The following is a 22910-nucleotide window of genomic DNA, read 5'->3' on the forward strand; positions in this document are numbered from 1 at the left end:
ATATATCCAAATGAGCTTTGGTGTGTTTCATTTTATAGTTTTAATAACGTAATCACAAGAATTTTCAAAAAATTAAATTTGTAATTAACATATAACAAGTATTCTATTTTAACATCGTATATATTTTTTTTTTCTTTATTAGGATCTGATTTCTCTCTTTTTCAGGTAAACAAGTATGGCAGACAAGCAGATCGATCGAGGTTATCGTTTCTCGTCACAACATTTGTTAGTTCTTATATCTTATCGGATGTTTTATCAGGATCAAATATCCGAAATAGGCAAACGCAACACATGACTTTAACATGCTCATAGTATGAATATATTTAAGTGGACGCGAGGGCGGACGCGAAAATGGCGAAGATACAGTGGTCCCTGGCAAAGGCACCGAGCGTTCTACGGTAAATATGAATAAATATCCATTTTCCGTACTTAAGATTTATAAACTAAAAATTAAATTATATTTCTCGAGCAACAAATTTATTTTATTTCTATTTTTGATCGTATTTATTCCTTGCAACAGATATAATTACATTTTGTTGGTTATTCCTTTACAGTGTCAAATTTATATAAACTCGAGTATCTCGAACTGATTCCATTTATTTTTAGGATCGGCTTGAAACAGAGGTGGTGGCGGCTACAAATTGTCTTCAAATCCCTGTTCTACAATGACTTCTTAAATTGGAGTTATGCTTGCGATATACTTATAGAACCGATGTTCTGGTTCGTCGAAAATTTCACGTCTGTTTTGGGTCCGGTAAGATTTTTATATTATTTGCACTTGCGATCACTTTCGTTGTATTTTCATTAAGATATAATTATTATTTTATGTGAATATTGTTGCATAGAATATCCTACAACTATACTTAATTCTATATAATAAACTTTGCAACATCCACAATGTATTTACTAAGCATTGCAGCCCATAGGCGTTCGTGGTCGTGGTGAGCCTGCTGACCGTCAGCATTGTGTACATCGCGTATTATCTAGGCCTTCCCTGGTGGTGGGAACGGAGCCCATCAACAACGATCGTTCTATTAGTAGTTGGAAACTGGCTGCTAGTGAACGTTTGTTTTCATTACTATATGGGTGTGAGTGTGCCGGCGGGTAATCCTCCCGAGGGTGGTCTCATTCCCGAGGCAGTAAGTATCTGCAAAAAGTGCATCAAGCCAAAGCCACCCAGAACACATCATTGTTCTGTCTGCAATAGATGTATCCTCAAGATGGATCACCATTGTCGTATCCTTGCATATTTTGTAGGTTAATTTTGCATATCCATTCACTTATCATCGGTAACTTGTACATAGATCAATTATCGATGAGAACTTATAGTCGGCGTTCTCTGCAACATCTTACAAAGAGTTTTTCTTAATCAATGTGTTAGCATGGTTAAACAATTGCGTCGGTCACTACAATCACCGACACTTTTTTCTATATATGGTTTACACTGTAGTTGGCGTTACGTTCATTATGATATTCGGCGTGCAACTCGCGTACGAGGAGTTCTTTTCTGATCAGGAACCGGAATTGGACGGTCATCCGGTACGCTTCAACAATTCAGAAATAATTCCGGTGGTATGTTAATTGATTAGTAATTCATATTTTATCGAACTATTATTTTTGCGAAATATTTAATAAGGGTTTAATGATACAGACAGAGTCGTTGGATCACTTGAGCAAAGAGGAACTGGCAGAAATAGCAAGACAGGCGGCAGAAACCGCAGCGAAAGAATGGCGACACAAATTGATTATTTTTGCGGGTCTAATATGTGTCGGCACTTTCACGGCGCTGGGTGCCCTGGCTTGGTGGCATGCCGGTCTTATCACTCGAGGAGAAACGAGCATTGAAGCTCATATCAATAGCGCGGAATTGAAAAAGCACCGAGCCCAAAATAAATTCTATCAGAATCCGTACGATTTTGGACCGAGAGAGAACTGGAGATTGTTCTTAGGAACAAAAACAAGGTACTAGAAGTTTTATTAAAACAGATTTTTATCTCGTGTTTGAAATACATTCGATCTAAACAACTACAATACAATTTCAAATGTGAAAAAAATTGGAAAATAATAATAGTTGCTGCAAATTTTAGTTCTATAAATTTTGTATTGGCATTTTGTGAAATATCAAATTCGTATTATCGTCAAATATTCGTCTAAACTCTAATATCATATAAACGTTCATTGTTACAGAAACTGGTGGTATATTTTATTTCCATCAATTCATGGTCCTTATGGCGACGGACTTACGTGGCGAACTATTCATGACAGCAAATTTTCTTGATTTTTAGTTTAAAAAGATAACGTCAATCCTACATTCCGCAATCCATATCTTCTCACGGTTTCTTTATCCTAATGTTCTAGTCACAATCACAGACTGCTTAATTGCATACCATAGTTGTAGTTAAACCATATAATAAGCCATTTACAATTTTATAATTCTCTCGATAAGAGCAAGTTAATTTTTCTAAAATGACAAAATTATTCTGATGAACCGTGTTATAAAATGATAAGTAGAAAATACTTGCAAATGCCATAAATTATTTTGACTTTCAAATTATTTTATTAATTATTCGATAACTGATGACTGCGTAAGAATTGATTTTAATAATTACAATTTAATAAAGAATGTTTTTCGTACCTTTCGTAAAAGTCGAGTAAAATGCGATTATTATTCTTGCGGCCAGATAATGTTTTCGATCCACGTAAGATAATGGGAGACTCGCGTGTAAACGCCGGGGATATGATCAGTCGCACAGCCCATGCCGAAGCTGGTGACACCAATTATTTGAAAGACACACTCGTTCGTGGGGTGGATCATTTGCAGAGGACCACCGGAATCTCCTTGACAAGAATCTTTGTGAGGATCACCCGCACAAATCATGCTCGGGGAGACACCGTATGGGACCTCTATAGAACTGTTGTATTGTCTTGTGCAGAGTAAGTTATCTACTAGATCTAGTTGAACTTTTTGCAGAGTATCGCTAATGTCTCCGCCTAAAAATATTTAATTTAATTAGAAACTGTTTTACAAAATATTTAACTTCTGCAATAAGAAGGAAATTAGGATATTTTACCTACTAAATATTTTTAATAAATTTAGAGTTTTTAGATATCTAGATTTTTGAATTCTATAATTATATAGTTTTCAAGTTTTCGGTAAATTACTAACCAAATGCCGTAACGCCCCAACCACTAACCCAAGCTTTTGTAGGCACAGTATCATATTGTTGATATAGACATGCGGGTCGTATAGACGTACTAAATGGAACGTCGTTCGTAAGTTCTATCAAAGCTATATCCGCATACATTGCAGGTGGCGTGTAATCTGGATGTCTCGTCAAATTTTTAATGGTAATTAAAATCCCCTCCTGCTCCGATAATTTATGTAAGCCGATCCTTGCATGAGTTGGACTTCCTCTATAAGAAAATACATTATAAAAAATTTATTTTGCTAATCGTATTTATAAATAACTACGAGATTAATATAAATTTTTCTAGATTAAATTATAATACGTTTAAGTAAAAAAATTATTAAGATTTTTAACATTTTATAATTTTTTTTTTTTGAGATTTAAGACCGTCGTGTTATCTTAAAAAATTGTAGAGTAAATTTTAAAGAATATTCAAGCGAAAAAAAATAACAGTAATATACTCTGGTCCATAAGTACAATGCGCAGCCGAAAGGACCCAATTATGTGAAATCAACGAGCCGCCACACATCAGGACGAATGTGGAGCGTTCAAAACCTAGAGCAACCATGTGAGGGAATTCGCTGTGATCAGCATCGACGCCTCCGACTACCAGGCGATTTGTATTCTCACAAACGTTAGGCACTTTAATCACGTCTGACGATCCACCGGTCAGAGGCGATATTATGGTCGAACCCGCAATTTCTTCCACGTAAGTATCGCATTCTGAAATTGACAATATTTTTTTTAATATTATCGCAGTTTAAATTAACTAATATATATACAAAATAAATTGCATTCACCAGAAACATATAAATGTCTGACCTGTTACATCATAAAAACTTAATCATATCTTAGATTTTAATCTCTGTAATTTGTAAAATCCTTTAAATTCCTAAAATGCACAATTACTTACTACGTTCAGATATCGTTTTCACTAAATTGGTCTTCATGGATATTATATCTTCCAGTGATGGAACATGTGAGATTGGAGAAATATTTGGAGAAGGCATTTTAGAAGGCGATGTTACAAAATCATTTTTATTTGTTGTTGGTCTTGGCGTATTAAAAGGTTGCGAACTAGATGATTCAGTACCAGTTCTTGTGTCACTTTTAATAGGATTCAGGAAGGGATTGTTGATACTATCAGGAAAGTAAAATAAATTATCATTATTCTCGTTCAATCTATTAGGAAAGAGATTATTATTAGACGGTGTTGTAATGGGTGGATTTTCATTTTTGTTAGTATTTACGGGTTGCAAAAAAGGATTTTGATTTTGATTATTGGGAAAATGTATAGCTGACCGCAGAAAAGGATTGTTGTTAATGTTCGAACTGAGTTCAACTTTGTTTGAATCCTTCTTAGGAAAGCCATCTAAAAAATATATAAGATAAATTATAAAGACACTTTTATAAATTGTACACACATATTTGTTTTTATACATTAAAACTAAGCCACAAAATTATCAAAATGATAACTGAAACAATTATTAGTTCTGAATTGTTCTTACGGGCGAATCGAATAAAGATCACATCAAGTATTAGAAAAATTGCACTCAGGACTAAGCAAAAATGCATGACTAAAAAAAACGCTTAAGAAGCACAAAAATATCAAGTATTTGATGTTAAGACAATTAACGACGACAATAAACTGCTTGTGGCGGTGAAGAATCTCCGCGTTTTTCTCTTTTATCTCTCGCTTTTAATTTTGTGGAGATAAACATGATAGGTAAAAAAAGCAAAAGGAAATGAAGAGAGGAGAACGCGTAAAAGATCAGAGTGGGGAGCGACCCTAACATTCTAACCAAGGTCGTGACTTAAAAGATATGCACGTTGCAGTTTTCATTAAAGTTTAATCGCAGTAGACAAAATCGTTAATTGCGTTAAAAATTAAATTATAATATCTCAATTAAATTGTATGTATCTATTAAAATTGTAAGTATAAATTAAAATGTGTTTAACGTAATAATGACTAATTTTGCGAATATAATTATAAATGAAGTATATTTTAAATTGGACATTCCATTACTCGATCATAGATAAGCACGAATCTTGATCCATAATATTTTCGTAATAAAAAAAAAAAAAAAAAAAAAAAAATGAAAGTATCACACATCAAGGATAAATACCACAAGCAAGCTTTGTACATCTTCGATTAATGTTCCGTAGATCAATTGGGAATCTCCAATTCTGACGTAACTGATTGAAGTGGACAAACCAGTTAGTAGTTCGCAAGTATTAACAAGATAATATTAAAAAAAAAAATAAAATTACGGTATTACTTATCAGTGTGCGTAAAACACGTCTGTAAAGAAATTTTATTAAAGAAATAATCGTTATGGGATAAAAAACGATAGTATAAATAAAACTGCATAAAACAATAAATTTTATTAAGTTAATATAACATATTTACATATCGACGCATTTAACGTCTTCGTGATATTGTAAAAATACTTGAGCTTGATGAATTCCTGTCTCATATGCCCCATGTGTCGTTGAGTAAAATTCGTCATGCGTGGCTTCGCCAGCAAACAATATGATTGGTAAATTCTGTAATATTATACCAAAATTTATAAATTAATTGATAAAATCTTAAATTTAAGATTTAAAAAATGTTCCGTAAAATATAAAAATTTCACCTTTTTCCTCTTTGTATTTTTATGCAACATTGTTGTCCAAACTGGTTCGGCCAACGTTCTGGGCGAGACGTCATCTTTTTCACAAATCTTCGTGATATGACTATAACCGCCTCTCGTATATCTATTTCCGTTCCACTTAGTTCGAATACATTTTCTCACTGGTGGAATATTGCGAGACGGCAAAAAACGCGTCAATAAATTTATGCAAACCTGCGCAATTGTCTCCTCCGACAAATCTTCAATTATACATGCCCCTCGGCCACCGACCCATCCTACAAGAGTGGCTGGATGAAGCGGCCAGACGTCGAATCCTGTGAGATCCTTGGTCCATTCCGGCAAAGACTGACAATCAGCATCTTTACGCCAAAGCAACTGAAAACCGCTTTCGCCTTTTTTCCACCAAGGTACGCCAAAATCTAAAAAAATTTTGCTAATGGTTCCAAAACCAAGGTCTTCAATAGCGACGCTCAGGCGATTTGGCAGCTGCGGTTGAAACATTTGTCGATAATTTTCTTTTAAATAGCCGAGCGAGCAAGTGACTATGACCGCGTCGGCAAAAATTTGCGTCCCCTCGTACGTCTTTACAGTGATTGGAGAATCGTTCAGAGAGTCAATGGAGTTTCGCCAGTAAATAATTTCCACAGGAGTAGCTAGGCGTATTTTTCGTCTATCCAGCTTATTAACAAGAAGATCCGTCAAAGAACTGTATCCAGACTTGAAGAGTAAGTATTCCGGTCCGCCCACGTACTGTGGAAATTCTTATTATTTTTATATAGAAATTATTTTTAAAGCATTTAGAAATTAAACTTACTTTGAATTTTCCCCAAAGAAGTGCCGATAAATCGTTTAATGAATGACAAGAGTTATCGACCAAAAGAAATCGCACGTTCCAATCAAAAATTTCTTGTTTTATTTGCTTCTCTTGCGGAGAATCGTTTCTTTCGCGCAAATAACTCTCAAATCTACTCTTCATAACAGAGCCAATATTCTCCTCTTTTAGAAGTGTTTGAGATTCGCAAATATCATCTAAGATGGTTCGCACGAGATCATCAACTTCATGAACCAAGTTCTTATTCATTATCATTCCATCGTCGCGTAAAAAAATTCCTTCGCCATCCGTACCTTGAATGTCCGAAAGTAAATCATTGTTGAGGCAATACTGAGCAAGCTTGCTCTTGTCACCGTGTAAAAATTGCGCTCCGTAATCTATCCAACCGTTATTCCAAGGCTGAGAATAAATTCTTCCTCCAACTACGTCTTGAGCTGTTAAATAACATAAAATATAAATTATACTATTATTTTTTTATATAATAAAACTGTTTTAAAGACTAGCTCGATTAGATCAGTTAAAAAATAAATTTTTTTTTAATGATGTGCATGTACCTTCAAAAAGAATATAATCTTTAAATCCTGCATCTTCTAAAGTTTTCGCTGCTGCCAATCCTGCAATTCCAGCACCTACTATCACGATTCTCGTCCTTTCCATTTTTTTGGCGCTCGCGTCTACTTTTATCCTCAATGCTTCGTCGAAGTTCCCAATCAGTTGATCTAAGTGATCACACGGTCTACGTCATCCGAAGAAATTAGTCTAATAAACCTCAGAGAGATACATATGTACACTGAAAAGCAGATATGACGTTTGCTGCGACGACGGCAGCTACCGAACGCGACTTTAGCGTCGTGCGCGTCGAGTTTCATATGTGCCGCATGTATGTACCGCGCCGGCCGGTTGCCGATGACCGATTTTCTCCCCGTTGTTTCTCCCCATTCCTTACCTCTACCGCCTAGGGTTACGTACGCTAGCTGCTGTCGCCGCAGAAAACGTCGTATCTGCTCTTCGGTGTACATCTAACATACATACATACACACACGTAATTAGCTAATATTCTACAAGTTTATTCTAATTTTAAATATTCTACTATTTAAAAGCTATATACGAGAAAAGTTATATACTATTTGTTTAAAAATAGTTTCAAATAAAATTAATATAAATTATAAATATATATAATAAGTAACATTTTTCTTACTAATAACGTAACATATATATTTTACGTAAACTATTTTTTTCAAATTTTACAACAAGTAACAATGTTAACGACTAAAAAAATTTACATTATAATGTACAGTGTAATTTTACACAAATTTATATCTTATAAACAATCATAGTCACCCATGTTTTAAATATATTCGCTTGTTGCGAATTGCAAATATTTCTAGTTTGCCATAATCCTTTCATTACGAAGATGCTGTCGTAGAAGATGTAGCTAGAGACGGGCGTTTAATTGCCTAAGAAAAAGCATGCAATAAATATAATTTGAAAAATTAGTTGTGCATTTGAAGCTGACATGTTAAAAAGTAACATAAAATTGCAGAAATATCTTTACTTTTGTTAACTATTGTGTAGAATAAATAATTAAATTATATTGTGTAGAATAAATGACAAACTCAAACTCAAATGCACATTAATAAACTGGACATAATAAACACAATACACGATCATGCAATAACAGCAAAAATAAGCGAACGAGATTATTAATTTATGATGCATTACTTCTCTTTTTCACTTATTAACTGGAAAAAAATTATAATTTAATAAAAAATATACTATAACAATTTCGACAACAAAAATTTGTAGCCAAAAATGTTTAAAAAATTTTTTTGCAGATTTGTTTTCGAAGCATGATTATAATATTGTATTTGCCAAGCTGTTATTAAGCTTTAAATTAATTTCAATTAACATGTTCATACCTTTTATAATTGATTAGTCTATCCGCTTCACGGAAACCAGTTTCAACAGCGCCGTGCACAGTAGAATAATAATGGTCGTGCGTAGCTTCTCCAGCGAAAAGAATTACCTAACCATAATTTTTATTGTTAAATCTTTTTTTTACAATACAACAATTACATAAGACAAAAATACACGATTTAAAAATATATTACTTCTACTTCGAGTTACTTACAGGTTTGCTTCCATTCATAATTGGCTCAGCTAAATCTTTCGGTTTTGCATTTATTTGCTCAGAGACCATGCTTTGAAAACTGTACGAGCCTTGAAAATGTTCATCGGTAAACCATTTAGACCTACAAGTTTAAAAAATAAAGTCATACAAATTATCCGATAAGTAAAAATAAATTTAATTATATTTCTTTCAATCAATTTTTAGAGAAAGCTACCTTAATATTCTCGTTGGTTTCACAATGTCGTAATGTTCTTTAAGTGCTTTTTCTAACAGTAGATACAACCCGTCGGCTACGTCACTATCTGATAAGGTTTCCATGTGTCTCGCATTTCTTCCAACTATCCAAGCACATAACAGGTTCGGCTGATAAGCCACCGTGAAAAATGAAAATACATCACAGAGCCACTCGTTATTCTAAAACAAATATTTGATAAAATTAGTAAAGAGACAAAAGAGACTAAAAACTGTCAAAATTAATTTTTTAACAAATTATTATTTATTATAATATATTTCAATATATTATAATATTAAAATAAACGTTCAAACATAAATATTCTTAGATTTGCTTACTTGACCGTAAGTTTCTAAAAATTCTTGTTTAATTTGCTCCGGCCACATAAAATTAAAAGTAGATTTATTTTCCGGCCACCATCTATGCGGAAACTCAAGGAAGACTTTATCTACCGATCCGATATTTAATCCCTATAATAACATCGTATTAATTAATATCAATATACATACAATATATATAATATACCAATTTATTTTGTAATACTATATTGTTAAAATACCTCTATCGCACGTTGCTTCTTTTGTGATAAGGGTGGCACAAACATCGTAGAATGTTTGTCTTTCAGAACACCCAAAGACCCAGTAAATATTACATGCGGCGCGGAATACTCACAGCCATCTCTGGTGGTCACTATAACGTTCTCGCTTGAGTTATAATTAATGGTCGTTACAACTTTTCGAAATTTTATTTTCTCCATCACAGGCAAGCGTTCTTCTGGATTTGGAATTTTTTGCTAAAAAAACAATCACACGTACTCGATTAGAAATAAAACTACGCGCCAATTATTTATCACTTTGTATTTAACATTTATACATAACATTAAGTTTCTAATTTAATAAGAGATTTCTTACCATTAACACATCTAGAATTGTTTTATAACCACGGTCTTTCCAGTTTAACAAAAGATTGCCTTCGCAATCCCAATATTCTATCAAACCTTTTATGGAGACATCAAACCATGTGTCGCTGCTTTGTATAGAATTTTCCATTTTTTCTAGCCAAGACAAATATTCAGCAACTCGAGAACGATTCATGAAAGGATTTTCGTCGAAATCCTTATAATATCTGCAACATTAATTTTTAATTTTTTAATTTATTATTATATAGGGTGTTTAATGTGTGTGAGAATCTTTATTCTTTAGATATTTCCTTTTAATCTGAATTTTGGGCGGGTAGATAAGGATGAATCATCCTCAACCTTGTACTCAATTGTGGTGGGGAGGAGCTCATTCTGACTGACACCAGCACTACCAGTAGCATGTCGCAATCATTGTGTCACATATGAGGAAAGCATAGCCTCCAACAGTGATATTTAAACTTTATGGATTAATTCGTTCAACTTGAGATCCTTATATTTTTATATAGGTCTTTAAATATTTCTCAGTTATGGGCATATATTGCATAATCTCTACACATTATTGTGAACAACAACTCACTAATACATTACGGTAATAAAACCAAGTTCTACTGATAACGTGTGATAAACATTCACTGCCACAAAACAGTAAAACAGCAAGATGTTTGTAAAAAGGTAATATAATCTAATATTAAATCACTGATGACCATAGAATCATAACTAATTTTGCCTTCACCTTAAATCTAATAAAAAGTTAATTTCTTATAAAATTAAATATTAAGCAAATATAAAAAAAACACGTCATCTTGAAATATTAACAACTATAATTTCAGAAAAGTCGATTCAGAGCTTGAGAAGCTCAGGAACGAAGTAGATGGCCCACCAAATTTAGATATGACGATTGTGAATATTCAGAAAGAATCGTCACGGATCCATGCCGCGTACTTATTCGAGGATATTGGTAAAGCTACTTTACAAAAATTATGTTTGTTGCTAAGTGCTACGGCAACAGGAAAAATTTACGACGGATGGCAAGAGTTTGCAACGCATATGGGTTTATCAATCGAGCAGATACGTGTAAGATTATAAAAAAATTATTATTATAATAAGTATTCACAAGTTCGAACTGAATTATTCACATACCGTTATAAAATAATCTTAAATATGACGCTATTTTATTATCTAGTGCATAGATTATGACTTCAAAGGGCTTCAAGATCCAACGTATTATGTACTCCTAACTTACGTGCAGTCTCCCGAGGCAACATTGGATAAAATTCTGAGTGCCTTGCAACAAATACAACGACTCGACATAATAAATCAAATTAAGGATTACGTGTACGATCTGGTCGATGCTGCCTCGCAACATATTATAAATCGTAATGGTAAAAAAGTTATAAAAAAAAAAACTATAGCACTTTTTTTTCTAAATGTTACAGAACAAATTATAAAGTAAGTGAAAAAGTATAATAATTATATACATTTAATTATATTGTTTGTTTTACGTTTAGAATTTGAAATAATTGAACCCGGACATATACCAAGAGCACCATTAGTCCTCAGTCCCATTTTAACAGTAAAGAGCAATAGAGAAATAAAAGAAAAAACACCGATGTACATATCAGAAGATAAAGAAAAGGTAGTTCAACTGATCTGTATATTACATATATGTATATAAAAAATTACTATGTAAGACTTTTAATTAAGAATTTTTAAGTATTATATTTTATTATATCAGCATAAGCAAACATACGGGTGTATAGTTATGCTGACATTTGCTGACGATGGTTTACCAACCGTTGAGTGCATCACGAAAATATTTCGATCCAAACAGCCACGAATTGGCGTGGTTATATTACAAGAACAGAAAAAACACGTTTATAGTAAAGCTGAAGAATTTATAGACGATTGTTTCAAACAGGTAAACTAATATCTTTTTCGTACTTTTACTTTCTTAAAAAAAGCAAAATTAAAGTTTCTTTTAAACTTTCTTTCACGTAAAATAGAGTAGAGTAAATAAATTTTATTTTAGGTCGATTATGTTATACCAATACTAACGAGAGGCTACATCGAAAAGATTAATAGCCCCATGAAAACATATGAACAAATGAATAACAATTTGGACACAAAATACTTGAAATATATATATTCGTTGTTAAGATACGAATATATGAGAAACCAATGCTGCAACAATCGTGTGAGGTATGATTTGATATATGTCTTTCGTAAATCACAAATTTCTGAAAATATTCGTGATAGAATGATGTCGTTCGTATTTGTTTACAATTAATTAAATTATTAATGCAAAAAAAAGACAGTTGTTAATATCTCGTTTTTTTCGTTTTTTTTTTTTCTGTTATCAGATGTATTGTACCTGATAAAGATGTTTATACAATTGTGCGAGCAAACCTGCATCCCACATTGCAAGCGTGGTTTCGTGAAAGTGACGTTGATGGTTTTGTCAGTAATATTCTTTTTCATAAAATTTAATATAAAAATCGCGAGTGCAGTCAGTTTCGTGAACTTTTGGTTGTGACAAGTTATATCTTTTATATCTGTTTAAAAAAAATTTCTAACACACGGTACTAATAATTTTTTGTACATAATATTCTAATCTATATTTAATTAAAATAAAAAGGTTAACTAAAGCATAAGAATTTTACAAATAAATATTACAAATTAAAATTATTATGCTTACAGTAATCAGTAAGTGTACTCACTCTCTTATAAAGAAGTCTCCATAATTTCCTGTTTCCTTTTCAATTCCTTTCTGTTTCATCTTGTCTAAGTTATTAAAATAAAGTGTTAGAGCTGCACTGCTTTCCTCTAGAGGCATTATTTCGCCATTAATGGTGACAAATTCATGTTTGCTGGGATCAAGGAGAGATTCACCTGAACTCAGCAAGTCATGCTTAGAGGCAAGATTAAATACAATGTTCCCAGTTTCTCCATGAACCCATTGAGCTCCAAGGTCTACTACATTTTCACCTAAAAATATAAAAATATTCAGACTTTAAACTTTCCTAAGTATCAAAAAAAAAATCATTAAAGACAAATAAAAAACTGGATAAAACAAAAATGAGAAATTAATACAAAATTAATTGAGAAAATTACTATTTACCAAAGGCTTTAGTATATATCCTGCCACCAATCCTGTCATTAGCTTCTAGCACTATAAAATCTTCTACTCCTCTCTTCAACAGTCTTGAGGCAGCTGCAATGCCAGATGCACCTGCTCCAACAATCACAACATCTGTGTTCCTCTGCATGTCACAGGTGCTTGATGATTCCTCTGCACTCACTAGTTTTATTCCACCGTTGAAGGAACGTTTATACACATTGTCGGGAGTAAACGCAAACGACGATCTTAAATGAACTTGAATTGGCTCAAGCAGATAACGTATCGGATTAGTCAAATCACTACATAAGATAAATAGGATAAGAAGAATCATAGTGTTATCTGCAACATGAACAAAGTACATTGGCAATTTTCCCGAATAACTGTTGCAAATCACATGAGCTTTATTTCTACAGATTGTTAAGAAAAAAAAATGGAATTAAAAAAAAAAAATTACAGCAATTTCCTTCCCTTCCAAGTTCATTTTCTCAATCAATTTAATTACGACGACCACGTCTCGTATAACATCGCGTAGTATTTTACACATACCTGATTAAATTTAACGTGTTGCAGGAAGTTTTTATTCAACACTTCGTAGTGAAATTGCGAGCGGCTCTTCTCGTAAATGTCCACACGTAACCGGGTGACGCAGGCTTTCACGAAAGCCTTGCCTGTTGATAAAAAAGGGAATATCAATTAAGCGATCAAGTGTGATAAAAATTTTGAATTACTCGAGAAATAAAAATTTGTTGAACAATATTTAAAATAATTTGATAATTGCTTAAGTGGCTTACGCATTTAGAATCACGCATAAAGGACAGCATAAAACTGAGAGAAGTCCGGCAGTGCCCGGCTGCCCGGCAGTCCGGCTGCTGCGATCACAATCCCCAGAACATGCGCAATATGGTGAGCGTTAGTAGACGTGGTTGAAATTCAAGATACGGATGCTGAGCTGTACGTATTTTATCGTGATAAGGGGGTATCGTAAGACGTGCCCTTGAAAGAAGAAAAAGTGATAGTGGCAAACGTCGCCTTCCGTCCACATCAAACTCTGATAACCTGGCTTCTGACGTCATGCGGTCTTTGTTCAGCATTTATTGAGTAACCAAGACAGAACGACATCGTAAATTAAGGTTATCTGAATTTTCGAATAAGTAAAATCAAGTAAAAAGAAGAATTTAATTACATTTTGTGGACGACAGCGATCGAGTCGAGTCGAAAGTTTAGGGACTCTAGTTCACTAAGCTCACTTCAGCCACCCTTCGGCAACGACATCTACTGGAGTGTCGTTTGGCAGCACTGAAAGTTCATCGAATTACTTCAATTGAAACTTGATCGAGGTTGGGCTCTTTACTCCGAAAATCACCCACGCCGCTTATAAATTCTCAAGTATCAATTACGCAAAGCTAATTAAACCTAAACGTAAAAATACATTTTGTTTAACAGGAACCGGCTCGCTTCTTTGCATCGAAAATGTCTATGGTTCCTTCACGGGCTTTTAGAACGCGACCAACGTAAGTTAACATTTTAATTAGAATTAAAAACTAATTAGTAATTGTTATTGTACAATATGTAATTTAAATTTTATTACATTTTTATCTCAAGCGTAAAAGATATTTTCTGTTATATAAGTTGTATATATAAATTTATCAGTAATTTTTCGTATTTTTCTCGTGCATAATACATCGGATCAGATTGCCGACACTCAGAGGAAAAAGTAGCAGTTTATCGGATGCTGATTTTCGAAAAAAATCATCGAGGAATGATTCAAGATCGAAGCCGTTCGGATTCTGTTGCTCTCCGGATCGCTTTAATCCACTCTCACGATACGATCAACGAAGACCACCCTACAAATCTTCGCTAACGGCAATCACCTCCGTGCACGAGTGTCCGATTGTTAAGATGCAAGCGAAATTTTTTATCCCGGAATTTTCCAGAGAGAAAAAGAAAGTGACGAAAAGAATGACAGATGAGAGGGAACCATCAAAAGATAGGAAACTTAATGATTTTCGGCTTAATAGAAACAATCGCTATGTAAGGCAATATTTTATAGAGGACGAAATTGCATTGGCCAAGGATATTTTCTGGGCAGAAAAGCAAAGAATGTACAATGAGGCGAACAAGAAAGCAATAATATTGACAAAGAAGAAATGTACGTGAGTTTTTTAAACAACTTTGAAAAAATATATTGCAGTAAAAACGATTTTTTTTTAAATATAATTTATTTTAATTTATATCAGTTACAATTTGCACAATTAACAACATCTCATTATGGGTTATCGGTGTATTACAGGTCATCAATGAAATTGATTAATTATATATTATTTTCTTTTCTTATAGATAAGAAATTCTCGCAAAAACTGGAGCTGAATTATCCGCGATGGTATCAAGATTTTTCTTTAGATCAAGTATGTCATGAGAAAACGTCTTTCTATTTTTGTTACTTAATAAGTATTTAAAAAAAGGGAAAGGAATTGCGAAGAATTTCTTCAAGTTTGTACGATCAAGAATGTAAAATGATCGATAAGACAGAAGAAAAGATTAATGCAAATCGAATAAATGTCGATGATAAAGAATATATAAACAACAAGTCTGATTTCTCAACGATAATGAAGGTATTTTTAAGAATTTTTAAAAACTGATAATTAAAAAAAAAGTCAATATCAAACATTTTATCTACAAATGTGATATCGACATCAATGTCGATCAGATCATGTTTTTTCATATCTTTAATATATATTTATAAAATTTTAGAATGAGTTAAAAAAAATGGCTGCAGAAGGCTACACATTCGCAAAATTGCCAAAATGTTATCTGGTGCCGCAGCTTCAAGATTGGATCATGCACAGAAAGGGCGTTGTTTTCTCAAAAATGGACAAAGGTACTCTCGATTGCAACAAATTATTTTTTTTTTCCAATTGCTTAATTGAGTTTTTTTCCTTTTTCAGAAAATTTGATGCGAATGAGCCGCGCTGTCTGGAACACGACAATAATACACAAGGCTGCACATATTAAGAAACCATCATTACATATGAAAAAATCTGATCTAAAAAAGTTGACTTATGATCAAGCCAATTGGATGAAAAAAAAGGTTGACCTAAACTTTAAGGATATTTTTTTTAATGAAAGAAAAATTATCTTTATATTTAATTTAAAATATAATAATAAGTATTATTATGTTTTTTTCAGATTAAAAAGATTAAAGAGGTATTTTACAGCGAAGTGCGTAAAGCCCGCGTTTCTTACGCTCGTATAATGTGGAATACCATGGAACATGGAAAATTTCCTTCCACATCGTTCAAAAAAGCTTTTTTTACTTATATGAGTAGCAAAGAAGCTGATGGACACGTTTATAGACCTTGAATGAAAGGTAAAAGATGACAATACTGCACAAAAATAGTAAAAGTTGTAGAAATTAATTAAAATAAATTACTATTATATGTAACTGTGCAGTTAGTCTCGCTTAATGTGATTGCATTTTCTAACAGAATATCATGAGACTGCAAAATAAACTTATTAACAAGTTCACTCGATCTTATAATTATCAGCTATTAATTTTTATAACTTGTATCAATAATTATTTATTTTTTTCTCGTACAAGAATCTACTTACCGACGATAATTTATTTTCTTAGTTGACGAATAAATCGCTAGATGACATTTTAATAAAATAGTTTGATGTCTTCATACTGTCGCTAGTATCGTCACGGTGGCTGCAATTTTATACGTTTCATACAAATTTGATTTCTTTATTGTTCTTCAAATCGTTTGCATTATTACTATTTTCTTGTTAATGATTTCAGTATAGAGACGTTGAAATTAAAATGTTTAAGGAATTTTATGGCTAAAAAAAAACCTTTTAATTGACTAGTAAAAATTATTCACGAGAGAAAGAAATTCCAGCAAAATGTCTTTCGGTATGTTAACGTTTCTGCATAAAGCTAATTACTTTACAATTACAATTTCAATCATTAATTTATTCGATAAATACGTTTTCTGCTTGTAAATTTGTAGAAATAGAGACGAGCCTTTTAGTGATCGTTCTGGATGTCAATCCAATGCAGCGGATAGTAAAGCAAGAAATAAAGATACTGTCGCAGTGTTTGGATTCTACAATCGTATTTGCCAATGCTCATCTGATGCAATCATCCAGCAATGAATTAGCAGTAATGGCATGTCACGGTCACAGCGCTAAATTTCTCTACCCCTGTGAGAGTGCAGTGGAAGTGAGGCAGATGGATGGACAGTATGAAAAATTTACTATGGTGGAACGTACAGTGCGTCAACAGTTGCAGCAAATTATTAGTGAGATTACCACAGACATGCCGTTAAATATGGAAAGTCTCATCTCCGGCGCACTTAGCATGGCGTTGTGTTATATCGCTCGATTAGAGCGAGAAAAAGTTCCCAGTCAGAAACTGCATCCCAGAATACTGGTGATCACTGCCAGCAATGATTCAGCCATTCAATACATGAACTACATGAATATATTCTTTACCGCGCAAAGAATGGTCTCTGTCTTTATAATTTTTATAATTTATGATAAAACTGATGATTTGTAATGCAAAAACATCTATCTGACTACTTTCAGAATGTTATTTTGGATGTATGCAGCCTGGATCAAGAACTTACACTTTTACAGCAAGGCTGTGACATTACTGGTGGTAATTACCTGAAAGTGCCACAACTTGCTGGGTTGCTACAGTATTTATTGGTGAATTACTTGTTGCTTAATTTTATTACAATCAATATAAATGCAGCTTTATGTAAAATTATTTATATATTTTTTTTTAATGTTTAGTGGGTGTTTTTACCAGATCCCATTGTTAGATCCAAATTAGTTCTTCCTCCACCAGTGAAGGTAGACTATAGGGCAGCATGTTTTTGTCATCAAGAACTTATTGATATTGGATATGTCTGTTCAATATGTTTATCAAGTAAGTATTATTAGAGAAACATTAATTAATAATAAATTTTAAATGATATAAAATACATTAATATAATTTTTTTTAGTCTTCTGCAAGTTTAGTCCAATTTGCACTACATGTCAGTAAGTATTTTACACGATATATTCTATATGAAAATTACATATTTTAAGTATAGTATAAAAGATATTTATTAATTACTAAAATTTTTTTTTAAAGCACGGTGTTTAAAATGCCAGGACCGATACCAATGAAAATGAAAAAGAAAAAGAAGAACGTGGATATTGTTCATTAAATTCGTATATTTTACAATTTGCAAACATGGACAACACAATGCAAAAGTTGTCTTTAAGATTATGATTTTTTAATCATAATCAACATGATTAGTTAATGGAGAACGAACTCATAGGTAAGAAGAACGGCTATACTTTGTATAAATACGTCGTATGTAAATATGTATTTGTATTAAACATCCTTTTTTTTTAAAGTTAAAATTATGTAAGAACGCATAATTCGGCTGCTATGCATTTGTGCTGCGGGTTATGTGCTGCGTCGCGCTTCGATTACGAAAGTAGACGGATGCTGCGGTACATAGCCGATACGTTCTTGAATCTCGCTCTGTGGGATCTTGCCGCCCCAGGCGGGTGGGTTCATAGACGATGATGCTTTCTTTTCGGCATCCTTTTTAGTTTCAGGCGCTTTCCTTATTTCCTCATACACCTGTAAGTCGTCTAATCGCATTTCTATCCGCGTCGGGCTTCGCCGTATCATTGTGCTGAAAAAGAAAATAGCTACATTCTTTTATTCAGGATAAAAATTTATATATATTTTTTTTTTAATTTTATTTTCATATAATTAATATTTAATATTTATATATATAATTAAAAAATTTTTTATTGAGAGAAATTACACGCGAATATATGCGACTTCGGAAACATTTTATTCTTTCTAAGAATTTTTAATAAAACGTAAAGACGGATAACCCAAAATACGAATGTTCAGCGAACAAACACAGTTGTAAACGAGCGTCGTTGAGAGTTAGTTCCATCAAAAAACTCCGAGCTCTCGCATGACGTCCCTGTCGATTCGTCGCGCAATATGGCGAGATGCGAGATGATAGTATCAAATAATTCCGAAAATAAAATCGCCCGGACCGAGCTGCGTTGTTGCTCGACAAGGCTCGTTTTGCGGCGGCAATCGCACTCTTTTAGAAATCCGGAGTGAATGTCCTGGCTGGACGAGGGCGCGAGGACGACAAGAGCGCGCCGGAGGCGCCCCAAGAGCGCGGATGTGGCGGGGCTGGACGCGCGCGGGCACGCTCTTGATCAGCGCGTTTCCCTGCGAGGTCCCGCGGTATTCTGCGACGTGCCGACAACGGGCGGCGGACACTAGTCAGGGTCATCAATCGCAGGCGACCGGTGGCGCGGGAAGATGCTCTACCTCGAGGATTATGTCGAAAGTGCGTGCGAAGTGCGGAGCGGCTCGGCTCGCGGGATCCTAACCTACGACCTGTAACGCGCGGACCTAACCACGAAACGCGATGACCCACCCGCGCGGGGATCTCCGTGCCGAGCAGACGCGGCCATTTTTGTTTATGCGCCGCGGCCGGCGATCGGTACCTCCTTCTGCATGCCGATCGCCGACTTGCGGCTCCTCACGGGACGCGGCGACGCGAGTGTCGCGACCCGGACTCGAGAGGTTAGGCGCGATGAGATGCTCGCTACGGTTGATAAAAAAGCGAGATTGATAAAATATCGTCGAAATTCCCGGGTTGCCACTCGCCGAATCTCACCCCCCTTTACATTTTAACAGGATTAACTGAAATTTTTTGGGATTTTTTTTTTAATTTTTGTAGCTTCTAATGTACAGTAAGAATGTACAACAATGCCCCTTTTTTATCGATATAATATAAGAATGAAAATACTAAATGTTAATTTTATTAATAAAGTCGTAGTATTGTTGCTATTAGTAGTTTCGTGTTACATTAATTGCAGAGATTATTACAAATAAAATGCGCATAAACAAATAATATATTAGAAACGGCTAAGTCTAGAATAATTAAGGTATATGTTGAAAATTAATTGTTAAACATTTTTTGTTAAATGTCCTTTATGATTTTAGTGATCGAGCATCTTCCACAAGAGCTGAGGGATCGATTTACAGAGATGAGGGAAATGGATCTAGGTGTACAAAGTACGTTTTATTAAACGCGACAGTTAAAAAAAAAAAATGCGATAACAAGCGTAATTTATACGAAACTAACGTCGATTTTATCTACAGATTCTATGGATAGCCTGGAGAAGAAAGTAAAGACATTTTTCTGTAATGCTAAAAAGATGAAGCCTAATGAAAAGGAGACCGAGTACGAGGCTATTAGGAAAGAATATTACAAAACTCTGGAGGATGCTGACGAGAAGGTACATCTAGCGAATCAGATGTATGACTTGGTAGACAGGTACCTGAGAAGGCTCGATCAGGAGCTACATAAATTCAAGATGGAATTAGAGGCGGACAATAAAGGTATCACCGAGATCCTGGAAAAAAGATCTCTAGAGCTGGATCAGCCACCCACAAATAGTAGCCAAAAAGAAAATCGTTACAGTTTTACTCCGAGCAGGACGCGGGACAACCACAGCCATTGTAAGTTATTGTAATCTCCGATAACAAAAAGTCCAAAAAAAAAAAACAAAAAAAAAAAGGTTTTTTAAACAATTATTAGAGCACTTTAATATTTTTTCTAATTATTCATTTATTTTAAATAGAATATAATATACACGATGATGTGTAACAATTTTTAGATAAGTGATTTCCATCATTTTTAGCTCGATCGGAGAAACGACGAGATTCCAATGCATCTTCCACGTCGGTTGAGAAGAGGCTGGTGATCGAAAAGCAACCAGCGACAAGTCTGCCGGAATCGCGGCCGGCGTCAGCGAATTCCGCGCCTATTATCGCAACGAGTAGCGTCTCGCCGGCGCCGGCAGCAATTGCTAATTCTGTAGGATCGGTGTGTTATAATCTTGGCCATATCGGTGCCGGTGGTAATGCCATCGCAGCAGCTGCGTCACAGGCGATCGCAGCTACGCAATCGATGCAACAGGGCAGACGTTCAGCTAGTTTGAAGGCAAGCTATGAGGCCATTAACACCGGCGGTGTACATGCTGCGGAGTTTAGCAGGGAACTTGCTGGTGCAGCTCAAACCGCCATTGCAGCTATACAGCAGGAGACCACAAAAAAGCATAAAAAGTATGTGTGAAACGAAGCATAAAAATAAGAAGCAAATAAAAAAAATTGCTTTTTGCTTACCGATTCTCTTTATGAGAGAATTATAAATTAAAAGACTGTGTAGTTAAATAACCATAAGTATTAAATTTACAATTTTTAATATAGAAATTTATTATAATTTTTATTTTATATGTGGAGACGTTTTCTATACGTTAAAAGCTTGTTGCGAATTTTAGAAAAGTAACAGCTGCTGTGCCGAGTTCGAGCGTGATCGCAGCTACGGTGCAGCAACCTGTGTCACCACCGGTGGTTACCACGACCTCGCAAGTGGTGGATGCGGACAATCCGGATTGGACGTACGATCCGAACGAGCCGCGCTATTGCATATGCAATCAAGTTTCGTACGGCGAAATGGTTGCTTGTGACAATTCAGATGTAAGATTCGTCGACATCTTCAAAGTCAATTACAAGTGGATAGATTTATAATGATTCCTTTTAGTGCCCCTTCGAATGGTTCCATTATCCATGTGTGGGCATCACTGCATCACCTAAGGGGAAGTGGTATTGTCCTCAATGTACGTCCTCGATGAAGAGACGTGGCGGACGAAAGAACTGATTAGGTGAGAAAAAGAAGAAAAAGAGCCCCATGTTGACCACATTAAGGAAGCATCGCTGCTACTACCTCTTTGACACTGTCCGTCGAAAACCGACTTAGTTAGGAAGCCGTTATTATTATTGACTCTGATTTTGTATAACTTTTTCAATGTGCTGTTTCGAGTCTGCATTATCATTTTGATTTCTATTTTCTCATTTTGCAATCGACTGAACACTGCATAGAAACGACTCTGTCATTCTATGAAAATTTCGAAGTAATATATATCAAATCGAAGTATTTCACATCCATCTCGATGTGTTTCGCATATTGCCCTCACTTTCGAATGATAAAAGAAACGAAAATATGGTAATTTGATAATTATGATAATTATAATATATTCTTGGATGAATTTGAAATCGACTGCTTTTCCTCAAGAACTTAGATTTAAATCTTAGGTATTTAATAGAAAACATTTTCTGATAAAGGTTGTAAATAAAGTAAAAAAAGCTCCATTTTTTTAGTAATTTTAGACGAACTTTAGTTTAATAGGAACATAATTTTATGTAAAATTTGAACCTCTGGTATCGGTGACCACTATGTCACGCAATATTTCACGATGTGGTCCACGTATTTATATCAACAGTTTCGTTTCGAAAAGTCGAGTGCAAGATTATTCTCACGCATGCAAACCGCTGTTATTTCGAACTCTATCTAAAATAATCTTAAAGGCAAAACTTTTAACAGAGTTAACAGAACTGTAACAAACTGAAATGTCTAAATAAAGTGGTTCGTGCAACAGAAATGGACGTTGCCGAGATAAAGAATTAAAAACTGCTTCATTCTTTTATCGAATATTTTTGGTCACGTCGATTTTTGTTTTAATATTAATTAATTTAGATGTACTCGTCAATTAAACGACTATAATATTTTCAGTTCGAGTGCTGTAAATAAAGGTTTCGAGACAAAGAACGTCGAACAATAATCGAATTATATATGTATTTTAATAAAATTTCCAATGTTTTTTTTTTTTCTCTTTTGCAGCCAGATTTTCTGTGTGAATTCATGATTTTAAAGTTCTTTTTTTTTTTACAGAAAAATGTCTGATTTAAATTAGTT

General features: G+C 34.2%; 7 protein-coding genes across 9 annotated transcripts; 5 read left to right on the forward strand and 2 right to left on the reverse strand.

Moving 5' to 3' along the window:
* The first annotated feature begins 77 nt into the window (after positions 1-77).
* Positions 78-5466, forward strand: LOC139108577 (palmitoyltransferase ZDHHC16A). The gene is made up of 6 exons (XM_070666994.1): positions 78-398; positions 607-754; positions 927-1236; positions 1382-1572; positions 1652-1962; positions 2188-5466. Exons 1-6 carry the CDS (start codon positions 352-354, stop codon positions 2276-2278), a joined length of 1098 nt encoding a protein of 365 aa, XP_070523095.1. The 5' UTR covers positions 78-351; the 3' UTR covers positions 2279-5466.
* Positions 2636-4198, reverse strand: LOC139108536 (serine protease snake). Its single transcript, XM_070666936.1, has 4 exons — positions 4102-4198; positions 3650-3911; positions 3167-3414; positions 2636-2991 (listed from the first exon to the last, which is right to left on the reverse strand). Exons 1-4 carry the CDS (start codon positions 4196-4198, stop codon positions 2666-2668), a joined length of 933 nt encoding a protein of 310 aa, XP_070523037.1. The 3' UTR covers positions 2636-2665.
* On the reverse strand, positions 4435-14307 carry LOC139108574 (uncharacterized). 3 transcript variants are annotated; one of them, XM_070666981.1, is made up of 16 exons: positions 14237-14307; positions 13845-14046; positions 13600-13721; positions 13054-13392; positions 12653-12920; positions 9928-10141; positions 9576-9809; positions 9355-9486; positions 8999-9198; positions 8785-8905; positions 8573-8679; positions 7208-7389; positions 6636-7087; positions 5825-6571; positions 5599-5735; positions 4456-4560 (listed from the first exon to the last, which is right to left on the reverse strand). In XM_070666981.1, the coding sequence occupies exons 4-16, from the start codon at positions 13382-13384 to the stop codon at positions 4548-4550; spliced, it is 3138 nt and encodes a 1045-aa protein (XP_070523082.1). In that variant the 5' UTR covers positions 13385-13392; positions 13600-13721; positions 13845-14046; positions 14237-14307; the 3' UTR covers positions 4456-4547. The 3 variants fall into 3 exon arrangements, with proteins under 3 accessions (XP_070523084.1, XP_070523082.1, XP_070523083.1); XM_070666982.1 differs by lacking the exon at positions 14237-14307 and having other exon boundaries at positions 13054-13233; positions 13845-14005; XM_070666983.1 differs by lacking the exons at positions 5599-5735; positions 14237-14307 and having other exon boundaries at positions 4435-4560; positions 6035-6571; positions 13845-14005.
* On the forward strand, positions 10199-12635 carry LOC139108578 (uncharacterized). The gene is made up of 7 exons (XM_070666995.1): positions 10199-10607; positions 10766-11009; positions 11119-11317; positions 11444-11571; positions 11671-11853; positions 11965-12134; positions 12296-12635. Exons 1-7 carry the CDS (start codon positions 10594-10596, stop codon positions 12420-12422), a joined length of 1065 nt encoding a protein of 354 aa, XP_070523096.1. The 5' UTR covers positions 10199-10593; the 3' UTR covers positions 12423-12635.
* A 1103-nt stretch (positions 14308-15410) lies between the features above and the next one.
* Positions 15411-16642, forward strand: LOC139108667 (uncharacterized). The gene is made up of 4 exons (XM_070667152.1): positions 15411-15665; positions 15805-15931; positions 15999-16141; positions 16240-16642. Exons 1-4 carry the CDS (start codon positions 15567-15569, stop codon positions 16411-16413), a joined length of 543 nt encoding a protein of 180 aa, XP_070523253.1. The 5' UTR covers positions 15411-15566; the 3' UTR covers positions 16414-16642.
* A 147-nt stretch (positions 16643-16789) lies between these two features.
* On the forward strand, positions 16790-18666 carry Tfb4 (transcription factor B4). The gene is made up of 6 exons (XM_070667150.1): positions 16790-16966; positions 17064-17560; positions 17641-17763; positions 17851-17986; positions 18063-18099; positions 18194-18666. Exons 1-6 carry the CDS (start codon positions 16957-16959, stop codon positions 18267-18269), a joined length of 879 nt encoding a protein of 292 aa, XP_070523251.1. The 5' UTR covers positions 16790-16956; the 3' UTR covers positions 18270-18666.
* A 336-nt stretch (positions 18667-19002) lies between these two features.
* On the forward strand, positions 19003-22625 carry Ing3 (inhibitor of growth family, member 3). Its single transcript, XM_070667148.1, has 6 exons — positions 19003-19433; positions 20096-20167; positions 20255-20614; positions 20797-21220; positions 21436-21634; positions 21699-22625. Exons 1-6 carry the CDS (start codon positions 19406-19408, stop codon positions 21813-21815), a joined length of 1200 nt encoding a protein of 399 aa, XP_070523249.1. The 5' UTR covers positions 19003-19405; the 3' UTR covers positions 21816-22625.
* The last annotated feature ends 285 nt before the right edge of the window (positions 22626-22910 follow it).

The sequence above is a fragment of the Cardiocondyla obscurior genome, linkage group LG15 (genome assembly GCF_019399895.1).
Source record: "Cardiocondyla obscurior isolate alpha-2009 linkage group LG15, Cobs3.1, whole genome shotgun sequence".
Lineage (NCBI taxonomy): Eukaryota > Metazoa > Arthropoda > Insecta > Hymenoptera > Formicidae > Cardiocondyla > Cardiocondyla obscurior.